The sequence below is a fragment of the Patella vulgata genome, chromosome 8, assembly GCF_932274485.2.
Source record: "Patella vulgata chromosome 8, xgPatVulg1.2, whole genome shotgun sequence".
NCBI lineage: Eukaryota > Metazoa > Mollusca > Gastropoda > Patellidae > Patella > Patella vulgata.
Window position 1 is genome coordinate 30,569,055 of NC_065886.2, and position 19,054 is coordinate 30,588,108.

The following is a 19,054-nucleotide window of genomic DNA, read 5'->3' on the forward strand; positions in this document are numbered from 1 at the left end:
CAAGAAAAATACCATGCGAACTACAATATTGTTGAAGAGTTGAATTTCTAAAAGAAATATCAGTTCAAAAATGGTTCTATTCAGAATTTAAAATTAGAGCTGACATGATATATCGTTGAATCGATGTATCGCGATTCACCTATTTAATCACAAGATGCTGAATCAATGTATCACAATTCTTTTTATGTTTTCTCAGTAAGTAACCTTCACTCTTAATTATATCCGCTTCACACATTATCTATCACACATTATAAATTATTTTGATCCTTATTTTGGTCCACATCAATCAATATCGTGAAATAACGCAGTTTTATTTCTTCCACATCAGCAGGAATAAAAAATATCAATTATTTATTTACCCTGTTGTTTTCTGAGGTAAATATTGACCCGGTTATAAATTGTGATATGATTCGTATCGTATATTGACCGCAGTGGCAATAGCCAGCACTATTTAAGTAGATTAAACCATGACAATTTCAGTAGATTTAACCATATAAATATGAAGATTGTGGGGACCCTTCGGGACTAAATCTTGCGAAAGTTCCTAAATGTGAATCCATTTCCATTTAAAAGGGTTCAAATATTATCCAACGTGACATATCATTTATGTCTCATTTGGGATCGAGCGTGAAAAGCCCAATTATTTGTATCGTAACATTTCTGCTTGCATTTCAGCCTTCTAAATGATGTGATTGGCCTTTTTCTTTTGTTCGGAGAGTGTACGACATGGGCTATTTCCGAAAAGGATAATAGAGAAGTCTACTATTTCTCTTGGGAGGGCTTACTAAATTGAACCATTGGTGGGATCATAATCCGTTATATAAACAATCGAATTTTGTTTTGGTGAGGTAAAAAGTTGAGGTTCATATTTTTATAAGGCGTATAAGGACCAGAATAGTTTTTCAGTTTATACGATGATAGTGATCTACTTGGAATCAAAGTCGTCTAAATTTGCTATTTACATTCAGGAGAATTTTGACTCCGGTATTAATTTGTTGTTCAATTGATAGAGTATTTTGTATTCTGGTATAATGGCTGATGACAGAACAAACGCTTTCTAATTGGCAGATTATACTCTGGTAATGTTCCGGATGTAAAATCTGAGTGGGAGGAAACCGGATGACCAGGAGAAAACCAAAGAGGTTGGACTGGCGACCCTACTCCCTGTCCCGTACAAAAGGGGAATCAAAACCATGCCACTTGATTAAATGACAGACCTTATAGCCTTTAAACCATTCGGCCACCCAACTCAACAGAAATAATAAAACAAAGACATGATTTTATCAACAATGAATATAATATACATCACCATTTATATATATATATATATATATAGACATCTATGCAGTATAAATAAAATATTTAACACGTAACAACAATAATAATAATAAACCATTTTCTTTAAGACGTCTACAATTTGTCAAAATCCATCATCTCCCTGTACAACCCAGCAATAAATATCTCCCTGTACAACCCAAAAACATCTCCCCATACAACCCAACCCAACCCCACATCTCCCCATACAACCCAATACAACATCTCCCTGTACAGCCAAGCATCTCCCTCGACAATCCTAACATTTCTGTGTACAAACTTAACATCTCCTTATACTTGTGTTCCCATGTCAACCTTCTGTAAAGTCAATATTTTCGAACAACTTAGAAAATCGTTTCTACATATACAAGATCACTGATAGTGGAGACATATTACTGTCAAATAAATAAATGAATCTGGAAGATTTGGGAGAGCAAGGGTAACCTCATGAGTTATTCAGTTCTCCAATAAATTATTGCCTTTTAGTACATTTTGTAATTGTTTGTGCAACTTGACATTAAAAGCAAGATTTGAGCCTGAAATTCTTTAATTAAAATGCATTATGTAAGAGCTAAAACTGCCTATTGCAGGTCTTTTTGGGGGCTTCAAATGGTATATAAATTATTATTTAGAAATTTATTCACATGGCAAGTCAATGATAAACTCTCTAGAGCATCGGTTGGCAGAGATTTAAACAGATTTGAACTCTCTTGAGATTGTAAAATTTAATACAATGGATAATTAGTTTTCTAATACCATTGCAAGATCTTCGCTACATCTTCAAACAGTAATAACTTCGCCCAGAACAAAGTAATTTGAATGATATTTTCAATATAATAATATTCATTTTTTTTTTATCTACATGTATTTTTAAACTATTATAGCAAGAACATTCAGCTCTTTATCTAAACCTTACATAATGCATGTTTAATAATAATCTATAATACTACACACTGATAACCAGTATTCTACATATCTTGTACTGTACCTGGAAGTCTAGCGGCCATTTTCCGTGGTATTAACGTCTTAAGAGCCCTGGCCCCACCTCTTATGGAAGCGAACCAATTGAAAGGTGTAATTTTAGTCACTTACTGACCCCACCTCTTATGGAAGAGAGCCAATCGAAAGGTGTAATTTGAGCCACTTCTAGCTCCACCTCTTATGAAAGAGAACCAATCGAAAGGTGTAATTTGAAAATAAGCAACAGTTATAACAATACCAAATAATATATAATTCAGTGGGATATACAAGTTAAGTAAATACTGTACAGTTATAGTTGTCGATTCAAAACTTTAAAATTTATTACTTCGGGTGTCCAGTTATATTTATAGCACAGCTTTCATGAATTAATAGGTTTAACCACAGTGGCCGTCCCATCCAACCAACTATACAATGTTCATTTCCAGGCCCTCTGTTCTACACCACTGACAAGGGGGAACCACTACAGAAATTGGACTTTCTCGGCCAACACGGGCAGTGAACCTGAGACATCCAGGTTAACGAGCCAGCGTCTTACTCACTGAGCTATCATTTTCTCTGGTACAGATTTGAGTTTTGTCTGTGTTTTTTATCGATATTTATAAATCACGTCAGACAAAGTTTTAAATTCAGATACAATAATGTCTGACATTATTTTCATGCTTGGAATGTCTTCTTTACTTTCAGTAAGGGCATAAAATCTTAAAGTTTTTTTTATGCTTTTCTTCCCTCAAGAAGCATTTGCCTGAATTAATTCTCACATTTATGAATATCGTTTTTACAATTGTTCCTATTGCACAAATCCAATTTCATACAAAATATATTTTCAAAATTCTACCAGTATGTTTTAATTTTACGTATACTGGAATTGTTATGTTATATACTTTACTTATAATGGAAGTGTTGTTTGTTATCTATTTTACTTTGTTATATATTTATTGTTACATATTTTAATATAGTTTGTATTTATTTGGACAAATTGATAATATAAAAATATACTCGATTTGTTTCTCGTTTATCTAACCGTGATATGTTTTAATTTTATATATATTCTCAAATTGTTGTTGTTGTTGTTGTTGTTTTGATGCATGTATTTTGCATTAGCTATAAAGGGGAACTTTAATGTATGTTATATTGTATCGACACTACAGAGGAACTTTAAGTGCAATTTGCCATTTCACTATCAGACTGAGTAATAGAAATAAAAGTTTGAATCGACAATCTAACTCTGCGTTTGATTTATGTCACACTGAAAGAGCAAAATAAATGAAAGCATGGGAGGCTGGAAGCCATTATTCAATACATGTATAAACAAAATAACAGAATAAAACAGAGAAAGCCGCTACTAGGAACGATATTAACAGACTCTTTCCGTTCCTAGACAGCCAAGAGGGTTCTATAACTTCTGTATAATCTTTACGGTGTTTGCGTTTCTTTCCCTTCGTCCTGCGTTCAAAAGCTTCCAATTCTTCTCGTTCTTTTCTCGCTACTTCTTCCTGTCTCAGCTTCTCCGCTTCTTCCTCCTGTAAATATAACATTATTAATTATTTCCTTCTGTAAGCATATGATTATAACTTTGATTATCAAAGATTTCCCTCTATAAGTATATCATTATAACACTAAGTGCAAAATACTTTGATGGGGATATAGCATTGTGGGGATACACGGTTGAATGTCTTAGCACACCTTGAAACATTCTATAGGGGATACTCGACTGAAAGTGTCAATCAAGTAATCACAAGAATTTTTGGTGACAAGGCATGTGAATATGACACTATATATGAGAGATGGGGTAAACATACACTCACCACCAGTGGCAGGAAAATGGAAACTCTGGAGAAAACCCACAAGGTTGGACAGGTGACCCTATGCCTTGTCACTTACAAGCGGGGAATCAAAACCACACTACTTGATTCAATGACAGACCTTATGATAAGTTAAACCACTCAGCTGCCCCCATCCCCCTACACCCTTTCAACATAATTAGGTAATTTCTATATTGGGCTATTGGACCATCAGTTTTAACGAAAATACTAAAAATATAATTGTTCCTTACTTTTGATCTTTTCTCAGATTTAATTCTTTCACATTCTTCATCACATTCAATAAATTTCTTCTTGTCGTAACATATGGCCTGGCGTTTAATGCGTCGACATCGACACGAGGAAGTTGTCAATTGTTGACATTTGACCTCAGGACAAGGTCCAGAATGACAGGGAGACAAACAACGATGACCACACGGCATCTAAAACGAAAAAAAACAAACAAACGCTTTGTTAACCATTAAGCAGTTAGACTTCCCGAAACTGCGCCCTAACAAGGGCTCCTTATCCCGCCAAAAATGACCCATTACGTGCACAGCTATCTAACGCCCAAACTAGTAAATAGTCCTATATAAGGAAAGCTTATATATCGTGGACAGTTTTGGACAGTCTAAGGGACAGAACTGCTATTTGATTATATCCAGGGATGTAACAGCATTAATATTATCTTTTCTCTAATTTTCTTCAAGTTAGTCTATATCTACTTGTACCAAGTGATAAATGGTTATATTAAAAATTTACGTTATGGATGAACACTGGCGATGGCATAATACTTACATTTTTTGGGCACCTGCCACCACAGGCTTTAAGATTTGCTCTGACTTCTGTGGAAGCACCTGCCCAGTCAATACACTGTATATGTTTAACCATACTGTGACAGTGACATCGCATCTTAATACTGTATGTACAGGGAGGACACGGCCCCGGATGACACGACTCGGGACACGAGTGAGTACAACCAGGTGGGCGTGTCTTTAAACACAACTCTTCACATACGGCACAATTCTTTCCTGCCTGTAAAATAATACAATTCAATGATAGTCGGTTTAATAACACAGTCAGTAATCAATCAAAAGAGGCAAAAGGAGTTGATTGGCTGAATGGTTTAACACGTGCGTGTTAGATCATAAGGTCTGTCATGGACTTTGAGTTAAGTGGTATGGTTTTGATTTCCTGCTTGTACGTGACAAGGAGTATAGTCACCTGTCCAACCTTGTGGGTTTCCTCTTCAATTCTACAGTCATTAATTGCTTCATGTTAGAAAAAGCCGATTGATAAAACAATGTACCGGCCACTATGGTATCATAAATCAATCTACTTTAGCTAAATTACAGCAGGTTAATTGTTACTGGTTGCCGTGGAAGATACTTCCATATTCTGCAAGAGATGGATGGGGAACAGAGAAATTCAATACGGATCATTCTCTCTCTGTCCTAATGCTCCATATTGAAAATTAAAATCAGTTAAAAACTTATTCAAGATTTACCGTTATAATTTAGTATAAACATGCTGACAAAGGCTTAGTTTTGAAATAGTATGAAATGGAATGGGCTTAAAAGTCCTATTGTTCTGTTCCGACTGGGATAATGAAGACGGGCTTATGCCATACAGTATGCTATGATGAAAATTTTGCCCAGACAGCAGTGCTACAGCCTCTTTTATATCCAATTCCAACTGTTAAGGGATCTTTAACATGCAAGCAACATTGGTTTTTCATCCTATCCAAATGACTAAAAAATAATAAGAACTTACAGACTGATGATCAGGAGCATCTTGTACAATATGACAGTCTAGATGACATGTGTGATTACCACAATCTAAATCTCTACCACATGGTCGACCACATGAATAGGCTCCAATATTACTACATTCTACTTCTCTTATCTATAACAAAACATAAAATATTACTTTCAAGTCTAAAGGGGTTGGATTAACCATGTGGGATGTCCGGGACAAGTCAATGGAAAGGGGTTGGGGGGGGGGGGGGTAACTTCAAGTTCCTCCGCCTGTATATTCTGAGTGAGTTACACAAGTTAAATAATACAGAAGTATGGAACATTTTTTTTGTATAAGACCAAAAGATCAAAGTTGTCCCATATAATAATAATACCCTATGGCAGAGTGTATATGGGTGTTTACGGTACCTACCTCATGTTCTCCCATACATTTCTGAGGTAATGGAACCATGCATGGTGAACATGGTTTCTTGATTATATCTATCTTCTCTACAGGCAATGGATCCCATGGTCCCTTTCTCTCAACCTAAACACACACAAAATAATCCTTTTAAACAATAAAATATTAAACACAATAAAATCTTAAAAACAAAAAAAATATTAAATACAAAAAAAAAAAATATTAAACACAATGAAATATTCAACACAATGAAATATTCACACAATAAAACATTCACACAAGAAATATTAACACACAATGAAATATTCACCCAAGAAATATTAAAACACAATGAAATATTCACACAAGAAATATTAAAACACAATGAAATATTAAACACAATGCAATATTAAACCCAATATACACAATGCAATATTAAACCCAATATACACAATAAAAGATTAAAACACAGTATACGCAATGAAATATTCAACACAATAAAATAATTAAAACACAATATACACAATGAAATATTCAACACAATGAAATATTAAACACCCAAAACAATCTTTTTTAACATTAAAATTCGAAGAATAACTGAGAATATTTTAAAAGTAAGATAGGTTGCCAGGCAACGAAACATACACACACAGCAGCTAACTCATCCGAGCAGTCATGAAGGGTTGTTGCATATTTATTCCTTTGTAGGTAATTGGGGGCATTTAGAAGACAATTTCATACAGATCAGATTATAATTTTCGTCGTTTGAGGGTTCACAAGGTACTACAAATGGAAACAAGGGCCTTAACTCTGAAAGTAATTTACAGAAATTGATGAAATTTGACAGGTTTTTTTCGTTGACTTCTAATGCATATAAATTTCATACAGATGAGACGATAACTTTTGTCATTCAAACGTTCACAAGTAAAACAAGGGCCATAACTAGAAGTAATTGACAGAAATTTCTGAAATTTAATAGACCTCCGTTTCACAAATTTAAACGATGCATACAAATTTCATACATATGAAATTCAACAGGCTTCGTCGTTTCACTAATCTAAATGATGCATATAAATTTGATACAGATCGGATCATAACTTTGGGCGTTAGAGCGTTCACAAGGCTCAACAAAGTGAAACAAGGGCCATAACTCTAGACATAATAAAAAGAAATTGCTGAAATTCAATTGGCTTCTTCGTTTTACTAATTTAAATAATGCATATAAATTTCACAAAGATCGGATAACTTTTGGCGTTAGAGCGTTCACAAGATTCAACAAAGTGAAAGAAGGGCTATAATAAACGGAAATTGCTGAAATTCAATACGATTCTTCTTTATACTAATTTATATGACGCATATAAATCTCATCAATTTCAGCCGCCTGACAACTGATGGTTCTTCTCACTCTTACAGGGATTTGAACACAGGAGAAAAATGATTATTTTTATGTCAGTGGTAACCACAGAAATAAATGCTAGAATTTTTTCTAGACAGTGGCATTTCCATCTGCACTACTTCCATTTCAAACTGTCAAGGTTTCTTTTACTTGCACGCCAATGTGTAGAAGGGGTGGACGATAGTTTGTTGTCTAATCCAAATGACTAGGTAGACTTTCTCTGTCAAGCTCCCTGGCATCACCTCTGAAAACTGAGGACCAATTTTAAAATATTCTAACAAGTGTGCTCGACCTCTGCCAGGAATTGAACTCTGGACATTCTAGTCAAGAGGTTCTACTACCACAGCTCCCGATTCAAAATAAGAAAACTGTTAACTTTTTACCTTTTCAACGACCTTGACCTTGACTTCATCATGACATTTTAATGGACAGGTATGTTTACACCCTGGCAGTGGTAGATTACACACGAGTCTACACGGCGGACAGTCGTCAAAATGACAACGATGTTTAAATCTTGACGTATGATGACATGTCGGAGGTATTCTGAAAAAAAAATAAATAACATTTTATAAAGAGAGAGAAATAGGGTTTTACATTCACTTGAATCAAACTAGATCATTCTGGGACTAACATTTTGGTTAGCAGTGGGAGGATACAAGAAGATCCAGAGAAACCCCGCAAGGCTGGATAGGCCACCCTACTCTTTGTCACGTATCACGCCACTTGACCCAATGGCAGAGCTTATGGTTTCGAGCATATGCACTAACCACTAGACTACCCAACCCCCCAAGAAAGCAGATGACCCAGAGAAAATTCACATGGTTGGGCAGGTGACCCTACTCCTTTTCTGATGTTCAAGCTTGGGATCGAAACCATGCCACTTAGATCTTATGTTCTAATGTCTATTTGTTAGACCAATTTCAGATGATATATACAATCAAACCAACTTACCTACAGATTTGATTACATTTAGGTTTTTTGGTATTTTTTTCTTTTCCACATGGTACAGTAACTTTAGTTGAGTTACAGAAACAGAAAACATCAACAGTCAAGGGACAGGGATAACATGGTCCTATAAAATATAACATTTGTCTCGAATAATCAACTCTTTTTATGAACCAGCGGCTGCCAGGCAGAATACGCCCACATTTTCGAGAGATGGATAGAGAACAAGCTAACAAGAAAGTGATTTTTCCTACAATCAAGGGCCATAATTCAGGAAATTACAATTCGATATGCGCGAATATCAAAAGGAACTGAGATCTTTGTGTTATAAACTTACATTTCAAGTTTCAACAAAATCGGATAAAAATTGTGACCTCTACAGTGTTCACAAGCTAAAAACGTGATTTTTCGTACAATCAGGGGCCATAATCCATGAAGTTACAGTCCCATACATGCCAATATCGAAAGGAACTGAGATCTTAGGGGGACCTATATATCAAGTTTCATTGAAATCGGATAAAAATTGTGACCTGCAGACTGTTCACAAACAATTGTGGACGGACATCCAGACGGACGGGAGCGACGACAATATACGTCCACATGAAAATGTGGGCGTATAAAAATGAAATGAAGTTTAACGTCCTACTGTTCTGCTCCGACTGGGATAATGAAGACGTGCATATGTCGGGCCATGGGGGAAAGTTTGCCCGGACTGATGCGCTACAGTCTACTCTTATATCGAATACCAACTGTCAAGGGTTCTTTTATGTACAGAGGACCTCGGTTTTCTGTCCCATTCAAACAACTATATATTGTCCCTTACCAGACCATCCATCCTACACCATTGACAAGGGGGAACTATGTCAGAAAATTCAGATGAACTTTCTATCGGGCAATACAGGACCTTCAGGTTAGTGTGTTAACATCTTACTCACTGAGCCACCGTGGCTCCAACTCTTTTTACAGGGTTCCCAAGCTTTTACACTGCATCAAAATTGAATTGACATTTCTTACGGGAATAAAAAAATTGAAATCACGAAAAAGGAACGTACCACTATGACAAGGACTGGCACATTTATGATTTTTACATCCTAGAGGTTTACCACAAATCTGATCACATGGAGAACAGTTTCCTTTACAACACTGAAAAAATACAATTATAAAAATATAAATCCAGTTTTATCGATTCAATATAAATTTTATAATCGCTCATCGTCATTTGACTGATTTTGAATACATTGCAAACTAAAAGTTGAATCTCTAAAAATGAATATCAGTACAAGCGGGGAATCAAAATCATGCGACTCGACTTAATGATAGACCTTACGATCTAATTTGTGCGTGTTATCCATTTGGTTCCCCACCCCTCCTCAGTATTTACAAAGATATTTTGCAACATAAGACAGCGCCAGGTATAAGAATTGGATAAATATTTTGATGGACCTCTTATTAATCCGATTGAATCTAAGCTGGGTTGTTATCTACTTTGGGTTTTGTTTTCTTAATTAAATGTTACATAACGAAAATGATTATATTTTAGTGTGGATTATTAGATATTGTCCAAAAAAAACAAATTACGATCAGCAACTTTCAAAACTAACACAGAATCTTAAAACATCATACATAAGGTTAGACTGGAGCTTTAAATCAAATGGGGTTTAACTTTTCCAAATTTTGCTGGGACAACGGAGCTACAAGCTACTCCTATATCGAATTTTACTTGTCAAGGGTTCTTTTTTTACAGGACTTCAGTTTGTTGTCCAATCCAAATGACTAGACACAGTCCATGTCAGGCTTAAAATAACATTTTTTTCTCTGACAGATTTGAGACTACATTAAAACAAGGCCTACCTTCTTCTTGCATTGATGTCTACCACAGTTTTTTTGTTTATTACATTTAGAATCACAGGAAAATTCTTTACTACATAAACTCTCTTTCTGTTTTCTTCCACATTTACATCTCTTCACCACCAGATGTTGACACTGAAAATAATCATATGAAATGAAACAGGGTTAACATCCTACTGTTCTGCACTGACTGGGCTAATGAAGACAGGCATACACCATACATTAATTGTGCAATGAGGGGAATTTTGCTTGGACAGCGGCGCTATGGCCGTTGGTCCTACACCACTGACAAGGAGGAACCTCACCGGACTTTCATCACTGCTTTGTAAATCCTGAGAAATTTTCTTGCCCAATCAATGTGTACATGAGACCTCGATTTTTCATTCCCTCTGAATGACCATAAGCTGTCCATCATGAACGAATGAACAAAGTCAAACAAAATATATATATAAAACACTTACTGGTGTACAGTTTCCTGTATGACATCTTTCTAGACATTTATGTTGACCACAAGATAAAAGTTTCTCACATGTATCACCACATGGTAATATATCTTCTGTACATGGTAACTCCAATTCTGTTAAATAGAATTATTCACAAATAATAACACCAATTACAATTACCACGTGAACATGAGGGACAGAGAGAAACAGGGTTTAACAAATGGTTCAATTTAATTTCAATTATTGGCATTTGTGTAGGGTTTTTTAGCAGAGGGAGGAAACTGGGGGACCTGGAGAAAACCCATGAGATTGGACAGGTGGCCCTACTCCTCATCACACAGAAGCAGGGAATCAAAACCATGACACTTACTCAATGACAGACCTTATGATCTAGCACACACGTTAACCCATTTGACCCCCCCCTCCCCCCGCCTCGCCCCCCATGCATGCGAAGATGATGTATCGATGTTCCTTATTCGACAGGATGCCTGTGATATGGAGGTGATATAGTTTATAAAAATTACCTGTTTTTCCACATGGACAGGTTCTAAGACCTAATCTAGGACAGCGACCACAATCCTGACCATGACAAACCTTTTCACAAACATGATTACCACAATCTAAAGGTCTATTACACACCTACAATAAATACATTTGAATTCATATAATCCTTTTATCTGTGGGGCTGTATTAATTTTATTATAATTCAAAAATATATCTAAATTACAGAGAAAATAACATTCATGAACATGATGGGTATACATTTCAAGTCAATCCGATGATAACTTTAGCATCTTGAGCATCCACAAATTTGTTTCAATAGTACAGTATTGTATTAATCTTTTAGAGACATTTAGTAAGTGAATAGAGCAATAAACTATAACATATACTATAACAATTACTAATTCATTTGGGTGGTAGCTTGACAACGTTGAGAGAATACTCCACGAAACATCGCCCTAATCAATTAATAATTGTTCTTCTATAAGTATGTGTTATAATTCATAGCATAGTACTAGTGTAGTATTAGTAATTTAATAGTACAGACCTCTTTACATCTCCATTCAGGACTAGCACATAATCTGGTATCTTCATGTTTTCCACATAAACATGATTGTTTACTGGTTTTACTACAAGCTGAACATTCACCTAGAAATATATTATACATGTGTTAACACTTGGTTATATTGTTTTTATATGTTTTTAAATGGTTTCTATATGGATTACTTTTGTTGGGGTTTTCATCTATATTCTTTTAAATGGATTCGTTAGTCAAAGGACTTTCAAAATATGAACTCAATTTATCATTTTATTTTTTTAACTCATCTGAACATATAGACAAGACTATCAAGTCTCATGGGTGCAACTTCAGATAAATAGGAGCCAGTTTTAATTAAACCTTAAAGTTCTTACAGTATTGAACCTACTGCATTCTAGCAGTGAACCCTACCAGACCCCCCCCCCCCCCCACCAACTACACCAAACCAAGAAAGATAGAAAGATAAATCATTTTGTCTGATGGCCTAAGAATAATCAATATTTATATTTTCTTTTGTATAATTTATAACCAATAAGCTATTTGGTGAGGCATTTTTACCAATTCTTTATCATTTATTTGTATTTCCAGATATTTCAGGTCTACAGGCAAAGACTGGAAAAATAGTATTTTGGTTTAATAAATAGGTCCCAGGAGCCCAGAGTAGAGGCTGCAAAAATTAAAAGGGTTAAGACAGTGAAAGGACTTCACTTAATAACGTTGTGAGAAGAAATTTTGACTACCTGTTTACATCCAACCACTGAATAGGTCTTAGTGAATAAAAAATATAGCAATGTCAGCAAAGGTGAGTAAAAGCTGTGGTACCTTGACTCCTTGTCAAGTCACAAAACCCAATCTTAAGAAAGTCCAAGTCCCACTCAAGTCGCTTATTCCACAAATGAGTCTCCAATTCATGGCAAATAAGACAAGTTAGATTTCTGTTCTCTCACCGTGACTTCAGTCCTTAGCTCTTACAGCATTCTGAGTCGGGTCATGAAAAATATTTCAAGTCAATTTACTGGACTTGATTTTCCTCTTTGATTGTTTGTAAATGTGTGACTCACCTTCATGACAAGGTTGTTGACAATAATGTTGATTACATGATAATAAACGTCCACATGGTTGACCACACGCCCAGTTTCTAGCACTACATCTCTTCATCTGTGCTGGCTGTTTACCACAATAACACACTGATTTTTTAGTCTTTGGACAGGGTGGACAAGGACCTAAAATTAACATTCAACTTTTAGTTAATTCCAAAAGTAATTAACACTTCTCTCTCAAGAAATCTTTTCTTGTCTTTGTTTTTAAACAGTTTGTGGATTAGTTGAACTTAAAAAATCCTCGTTTTGATGTGCAAATGTGTAACTTTCCATGAAACACAGGAATTAACCCTTTAGCCCTTCATAAGTCAGAATCTACTGCTCCATACTGCCAGTCACATGACTAGATGTCAACTATTTAACAGCAGTCATGTGATTCAGCAGTCTAGGGAGTAGTAGCTTCCAAACTCACAATCAAAATATATCTCTTTTCTTTCATACGTTTGGGGAACCTGGGCAATCAATATTTACATGTACAGAGTGTCAAAGGGTTAATTATGGAAACATGGAAAAAACATTTAAATTTATAAATGATTTTGTCCTTAATGAGAAGTTCTATGCTATGCAACATTTTGAACATACCTGGATGACAGAGAAGTAGACATGAATGTCCACAATCAGGTTTCAGTTTACGACCACATGTTTGACCACAGGAGTGGGGAACCAGCCAGGGGTCAAACGGAGGATCAGCAACTTTACCACAGAAACAATAATACTTAGTTGGACAATCAGACTGCTGATACTCATGACGACATTTAGGACTGAAAAACAAAATACAATCAAATGAGGTTTAACACTTCGTAACTGTTTTTCTAGACAAAGATGAGGACAGATCAAAGAGATTGCATCATTTTAAATTATACTATTGGTACACATGATGTCCACATATTAAATTATGTTATTGGTAACCATGACAATAAGCTAGTAGGACATTTTAATTCCTACATTGACGTTTCGAGTCAAAAGCATTCAGTATACTTTAAGAATTTTGTGGAATGGTACTGGGTATCAGGGCTGTCGGTAATTTTTCACAGTTGATTAGCAGCACTGCTAATCAAAAAGTCCAATTTTGCCAAATTTGATTAGCAAATTTAAAAATTGATTAGCAGTTTTTCAGTTTCAACGTAAAACACCTAAATAACAAGATATTACTTTAATTCATAACGAATTGAAATATGATTAGATTCCATTCTGACTATTCTTAGGTTTTTTAGCACTGCCACAAGTACTTGTGACAGTTTGTGAATGTGATGTAGACATTTAGTTAGGTCTTATGTCTGAAGCCAATTCTTGACAGTGACTTCCGAAGCCCCACTCATTTTAATTGTATTTTTTTTGTTACGTTAGAAATCTTCGTTAGAAAACAATTTCGTCTGCTTTTTATCGTGTATTATTATTTTTGTTCAATCGGGCGCACCTCGATTAACTAGACACACGCGATATAAACAATAATATTTTACGGGAATTTTTACTTTGATTTATCATTTTACAATACGTTAACATGTATTTATTTTTTTTATATTTTATTTACAATACGTGGGAGATACACTGGATTTATTTCTTTCAAAATGAATATGATATAATTACTTGATGTCTCACAACGTGAGTGGTACTACTTGATTCCCTATTTCCGGTTTAATAGTCCCTATTCATAGAGTTATGTCCCTGTGTTATATAGTATTGTGTCTGGGCAGTTCGAGAAGAAAATGTCACACGGAGAATTCAGTTTTGTTTATAAAATTTTATTCAACATTTTATACACGTTGAAAGTGTTGAGTAAGCCTTCTAGTCTTCAAAATGTGGATTATTCTTGTGTCAATATCCAAAATGACAGGCATATTAATGATGCGCAGTAACTGCGAATCAAAAACGTTAGATTTTAATTTTTGGTTAGCAACGGACAAAATATGTATCGCAAATTGCGCTGCGATACTGGTTGTCGGCAGCCCTGCTGGGTATAATAGTTCACTTACCAGTGCCAGGGAATGTTTGAGGCAGGAATGTTGGAATCAGATTTGTAATTAAACTGGTACGTCCCTTCAGTCACCCATTTTTGTATACATGTAATATGAAATATCCCAGCGCAACCACGACAACACCAAATCTATAAAATATAAATAACAAATCATTGGGGGTACTCGATTGAACGTTTCAGAATTGAATTCTCTCAATCAGATCACATTTCAGTGTAAGTGTATATAATGAACAAAAGTCAGATTCAACTTAAGTTGTACTTGAAAGTTTATTTTACACTGGCTTTAGACCAGAAGAGTGTCTGCTCTGCTAAACATAAATTCTATCCCCAAAACAAGCCAAATTTAATATATATTGGCAAAAAATTAATAAGACTCTCCACACACAAATCTTTCTAAAGTGTATCAAATTAAATCATATAACTTGCTCTCCCAAAAACATTGAATAGACAGGAAACCTCTAACACCTCTTATGTTTAAATATCACAATTTGTTTGCTCAATATCTGTTTGACATTTTATAAAATATAAACAGAGAAAAGTGAATTGGTGCATGACAGAGCCTGCATTTCAAGGCCTTCGACTGTGAGATGTTAGCTACCTTTAAACATACAAATGAAGTATCACTGTTGACTTACGGCTTCTTCTTTTTTGACAGTTTCTATACAGACCAAACAAGCCGACGTGGCAGAACGAAACGAATGAACCAAATCATCTTGTACTTTCTCCACCAAATTACTTCCAACTTCATCTGAAAATAGGACAAATCAGGATTTCAAATACATTCTATTGACTTCATTCAAGAACACTCTCAAACACACGCACACCTCTCAGACTCTACGGGTCCAAATTTGATGCTGCGTGTTCACAGCTCATTCTACAAAATAACATTCACCAGTTTGCAGATTATTGGAGAGTCACTGATTTCACAAACAATTCCGTAATATCTAATTTTTCCTACGCATTCCACATCTTCTATGCACCTTAGAAACTGTTATTCAATATTAGCGCGTTTTATAAATGACAATATTATTATTATAATTTTATGCAAAAACTCATCTTATGACCGTGGACATATGCCATCTAGTGTGCTATGAGTGGATGGCATTGTTTCCATATACTCTTCGTCTATTCCGGCGTGGTTCTCCCTTGTCAGTGATGCAGGACGGAGGGGCTGACAAGGAAAGCTGTCTAGTCGTTCGGATGGGACGAAAAACCGAGGTCCCGTGTACACATTGGCGTGCACGTAAAAGAACCCTTGGCAGTTGGAATTCGATATAAGAGTAGGCCGTAGTGCCGCTGTCCGGGCAAAATTTCCCTCATAGCACACTGTATGGCGTATGCCCGTCTTCATTAGCCCAGGTTAGGAGCAGAACAGTAGGACGTTAAACCCCATTTCATTTCATTTCATTTCTCTTCGTCTAATACCATCTGAAATGGGTTCTTTTAGGATCAAATGAAATGGTGTTTCACATCCTACTTTTCTGCTCCGACTCGGCTAATGAAGATGAGCATCCACCATGCAGTGTGTTGAGAGGGAATTCTTGACTAGACGGCAGCACTAAAGCCTACTCTTATATCAAATTCCAACTGCCAAGAGTTCTTTTACGTACATGTCAATGTGTACATGGGACCGTGGTTTTTCGTCCCATCTAAATGATGAACTTTCTCATCCAACACCTGACCTTCAGGTGAGTGAGACAGCATCTTTCAGACAGGGAAGTGGGTAAGACGCTGGGTCGCTAGCCTGGAGGTCAGGTGTTCGATCCCTGCATTGGCCGAGAAAGTTCATCCAGATTTTCCGGTGTGGTTCCCCCCTTGTCAGCGATGCAGGACGGAGGGCCTGACAAGGACAGCTTTCTAGCCATTCGGATGGGACGAAAAACTGAGGTCCTGTGTACACATTGGCGTGCACGTAAAAGATCCTTTGAGAGTTGGAATTCGAGGCAAGATTTCCCTCATAGCAAAGTGTATGGCAAACGCCCGTCTTCATTAGCCCAGTTGGGAGCAGAACAGTAGAACGTTAAACCCCATTTCATTTAACAAAAAATCAAGGAACATCTTACCATAACTAACAGAATAAGATTTAAAAATAGATTCCAACACATCATCCTTTAACTCTTCTTCTTCTTCCTCCTCGTCAGAAAATTCATTATTCTCTTGTAATTCTCGTAGATATCTCTGTGCTGATTCTCGATGTTTGATACTGATAGCATCAAATCGTTCCTGTACCTGGGCCTGTTGGATTTCTTCTTCAGCTGGAAAATAATAAAAAGATACAACAAAAATTACAATTCAAATTTTTAAAGATTGAAAAGGAGTAAAATATTAAGACACCCCTTCCCCCTTCAAAATATACCTTTATTCTGAATTAAAGATTTTGATCAAAGATCAATAAGATTGTAGATGACCTTAGGTTATTTTTTATAAATCAATAAGAAACACTGCTATTTGAACATAAACTGGGAATCTTCTTCTTATGTTGTTATTCTTGGGGCTCCACTAATTCAAGTACGATCGACGTGAAACTTGCCATCCTTGTTCTTTGGACAACTGCACATCAACTTACGGATTTAGACTTTTGATATGATGTCATAACGGCAAGATGGCTGAGATGCTGTCATGGTCGGTTCCTGGTTCATGTAATATGCTCGTACTTATCATTGCCCAGATTTAATTAATAGGTCTTGTATAATGGCCTAGTAAATTGTTGTTGGTCATATTTAACTACAATGAAGAACAGGTCCAATAATAACCTGGTAATTCTTCATGGATAACCACTAATCAAAAAGGTCTTATACTAGCCTGGTAATTTTTAATCATTTGTATATTTTCTATGACTTACATGTGACAGATTGTGCATGAGAATTGTTGATATTATTAGATGATTGTAATCCTCCTGGACCTACAGAACCATCACCTGATCTATTATTAGATTTCACGCCTGGAGCACCATTTGACCAGGCTCCTCTTCCATTTCCTCTACCCCTACCACGTCCTTTTCCTCTTAGAAATGCCGACTGGCTGTCCATCTTCAATAAGCCCTGCTTTTGATTCTCTCAGGCCAATGTTCTTTCTTTGTCTACTAAGAAAAATATATAATAATTAAAACCAATGCTCACCAAAGAATATTTCTTATTGATTTTCCATAAGTGAATAATAATAACATTGGTGTGCACCAAAAAGCATAGCCTGGTATGTTGCTACTGGCTTCACCAACATAGAATACCAATGTGACTGTTTTTATAAAATAGAATTATGCTTCTTTTGGATTTTGGACAATAAATCGATGATTTCGTTGCATTTAAGAATTTAAATTTGTTCTGTAAAATATAATCAATCTAGTCATCATCTGATAAAACATTTTGTGTCTAAAGTTTCAAAAGTCTAACATTTCAACTTAATTCCTATAAATCATTCAAGTCAGCCAAGTGATATCATCAATGTCCAATCGACCAATGGCAATAGGCCTATCACTATCATTGTGTACAGGATATTTAATACGTATTGCCTGTCCTACATTGATTGACACTGATTCATTAGTTCGTATTGTGGATGTTTTTCTGATTAAAAGGCACGTAATCAGTGACTTTCACACAATGTCAACGCGATAGGCCTATGGTTTATGGCTAGAGGGACATGACGGTTGCATATTTTCCGTCCTTTCCTGACGTGACTGACTGCGTTGGCTGGAGAACAGGTGGTTCTATCATTATGCGCAATTTCAATATCTTCTGCACATAAACAAATTACAATCAATTTAAAATGGTCAAATCTAACGGATAAATTTGCAAATAAAGGAAAACTACAACAAAAATTGATAAAATAAAAATATTCTAGCAGACGTTTTCAACCAGCTGAGGGCGCCGCCATCTTCTAATTAACGCGTTCTGTTGTGCAGCATTGTTTCCATTTATTAAAATATTTAATATTTCGTAAAATCGTTAAAATTTAATTCCACATGATTCTTTTGAGTAATGGGTTGGATAATTAGTTTTATGTCTGAGAAATTTGTGTGTAAAAAAACAAATTATAAAATACTTAATTACTAAATGTAATAATCATCGAACATTCCACAACA

General features: G+C 35.6%; 1 protein-coding gene across 4 annotated transcripts; it reads right to left on the bottom strand.

Moving 5' to 3' along the window:
• Positions 1-1,259: 1,259 nt before the first annotated feature.
• LOC126830607 (NF-X1-type zinc finger protein NFXL1) lies at positions 1,260-19,054 on the bottom strand. Of its 4 annotated transcripts, none has more exons than XM_050561006.2 (19): positions 19,023-19,054; positions 17,819-18,058; positions 17,040-17,231; positions 15,612-15,724; positions 14,975-15,105; positions 13,584-13,762; positions 12,963-13,124; positions 11,911-12,011; positions 11,387-11,501; positions 10,881-10,996; positions 10,423-10,554; positions 9,624-9,714; positions 8,578-8,698; positions 8,010-8,169; positions 6,264-6,377; positions 5,868-5,999; positions 4,893-5,129; positions 4,349-4,537; positions 1,260-3,815 (listed from the first exon to the last, which is right to left on the bottom strand). In XM_050561006.2, exons 2-19 carry the CDS (start codon positions 18,003-18,005, stop codon positions 3,585-3,587), a joined length of 2,703 nt encoding a protein of 900 aa, XP_050416963.1. In that variant the 5' UTR covers positions 18,006-18,058; positions 19,023-19,054; the 3' UTR covers positions 1,260-3,584. The 4 variants fall into 4 exon arrangements, with proteins under 4 accessions (XP_050416963.1, XP_050416964.1, XP_050416961.1 ...); XM_050561007.2 differs by having other exon boundaries at positions 17,819-18,055; positions 19,023-19,050; XM_050561004.2 differs by lacking the exon at positions 19,023-19,054 and adding an exon at positions 18,819-18,861.

What these genes read in the sequence shown, in the direction of transcription:
- LOC126830607 (XM_050561006.2), bottom strand. Translation starts at nt 18,005, where the DNA reads ATGGACAGCCAGTCGGCATTTCTAAGAGGAAAAGGACGTGGTAGGGGT. An exon ending in CTGAATGGAGATGTAAAGAG is followed by an intron (nt 11,502 to 11,910) that starts GTCTGTACTATT and finishes TATTTATTGTAG; the next exon opens with GTGTGTAATAGACCTTTAGA. An exon ending in GACATCAATGCAAGAAGAAG is followed by an intron (nt 9,715 to 10,422) that starts GTAGGCCTTGTT and finishes GTATTTTTTCAG; the next exon opens with TGTTGTAAAGGAAACTGTTC.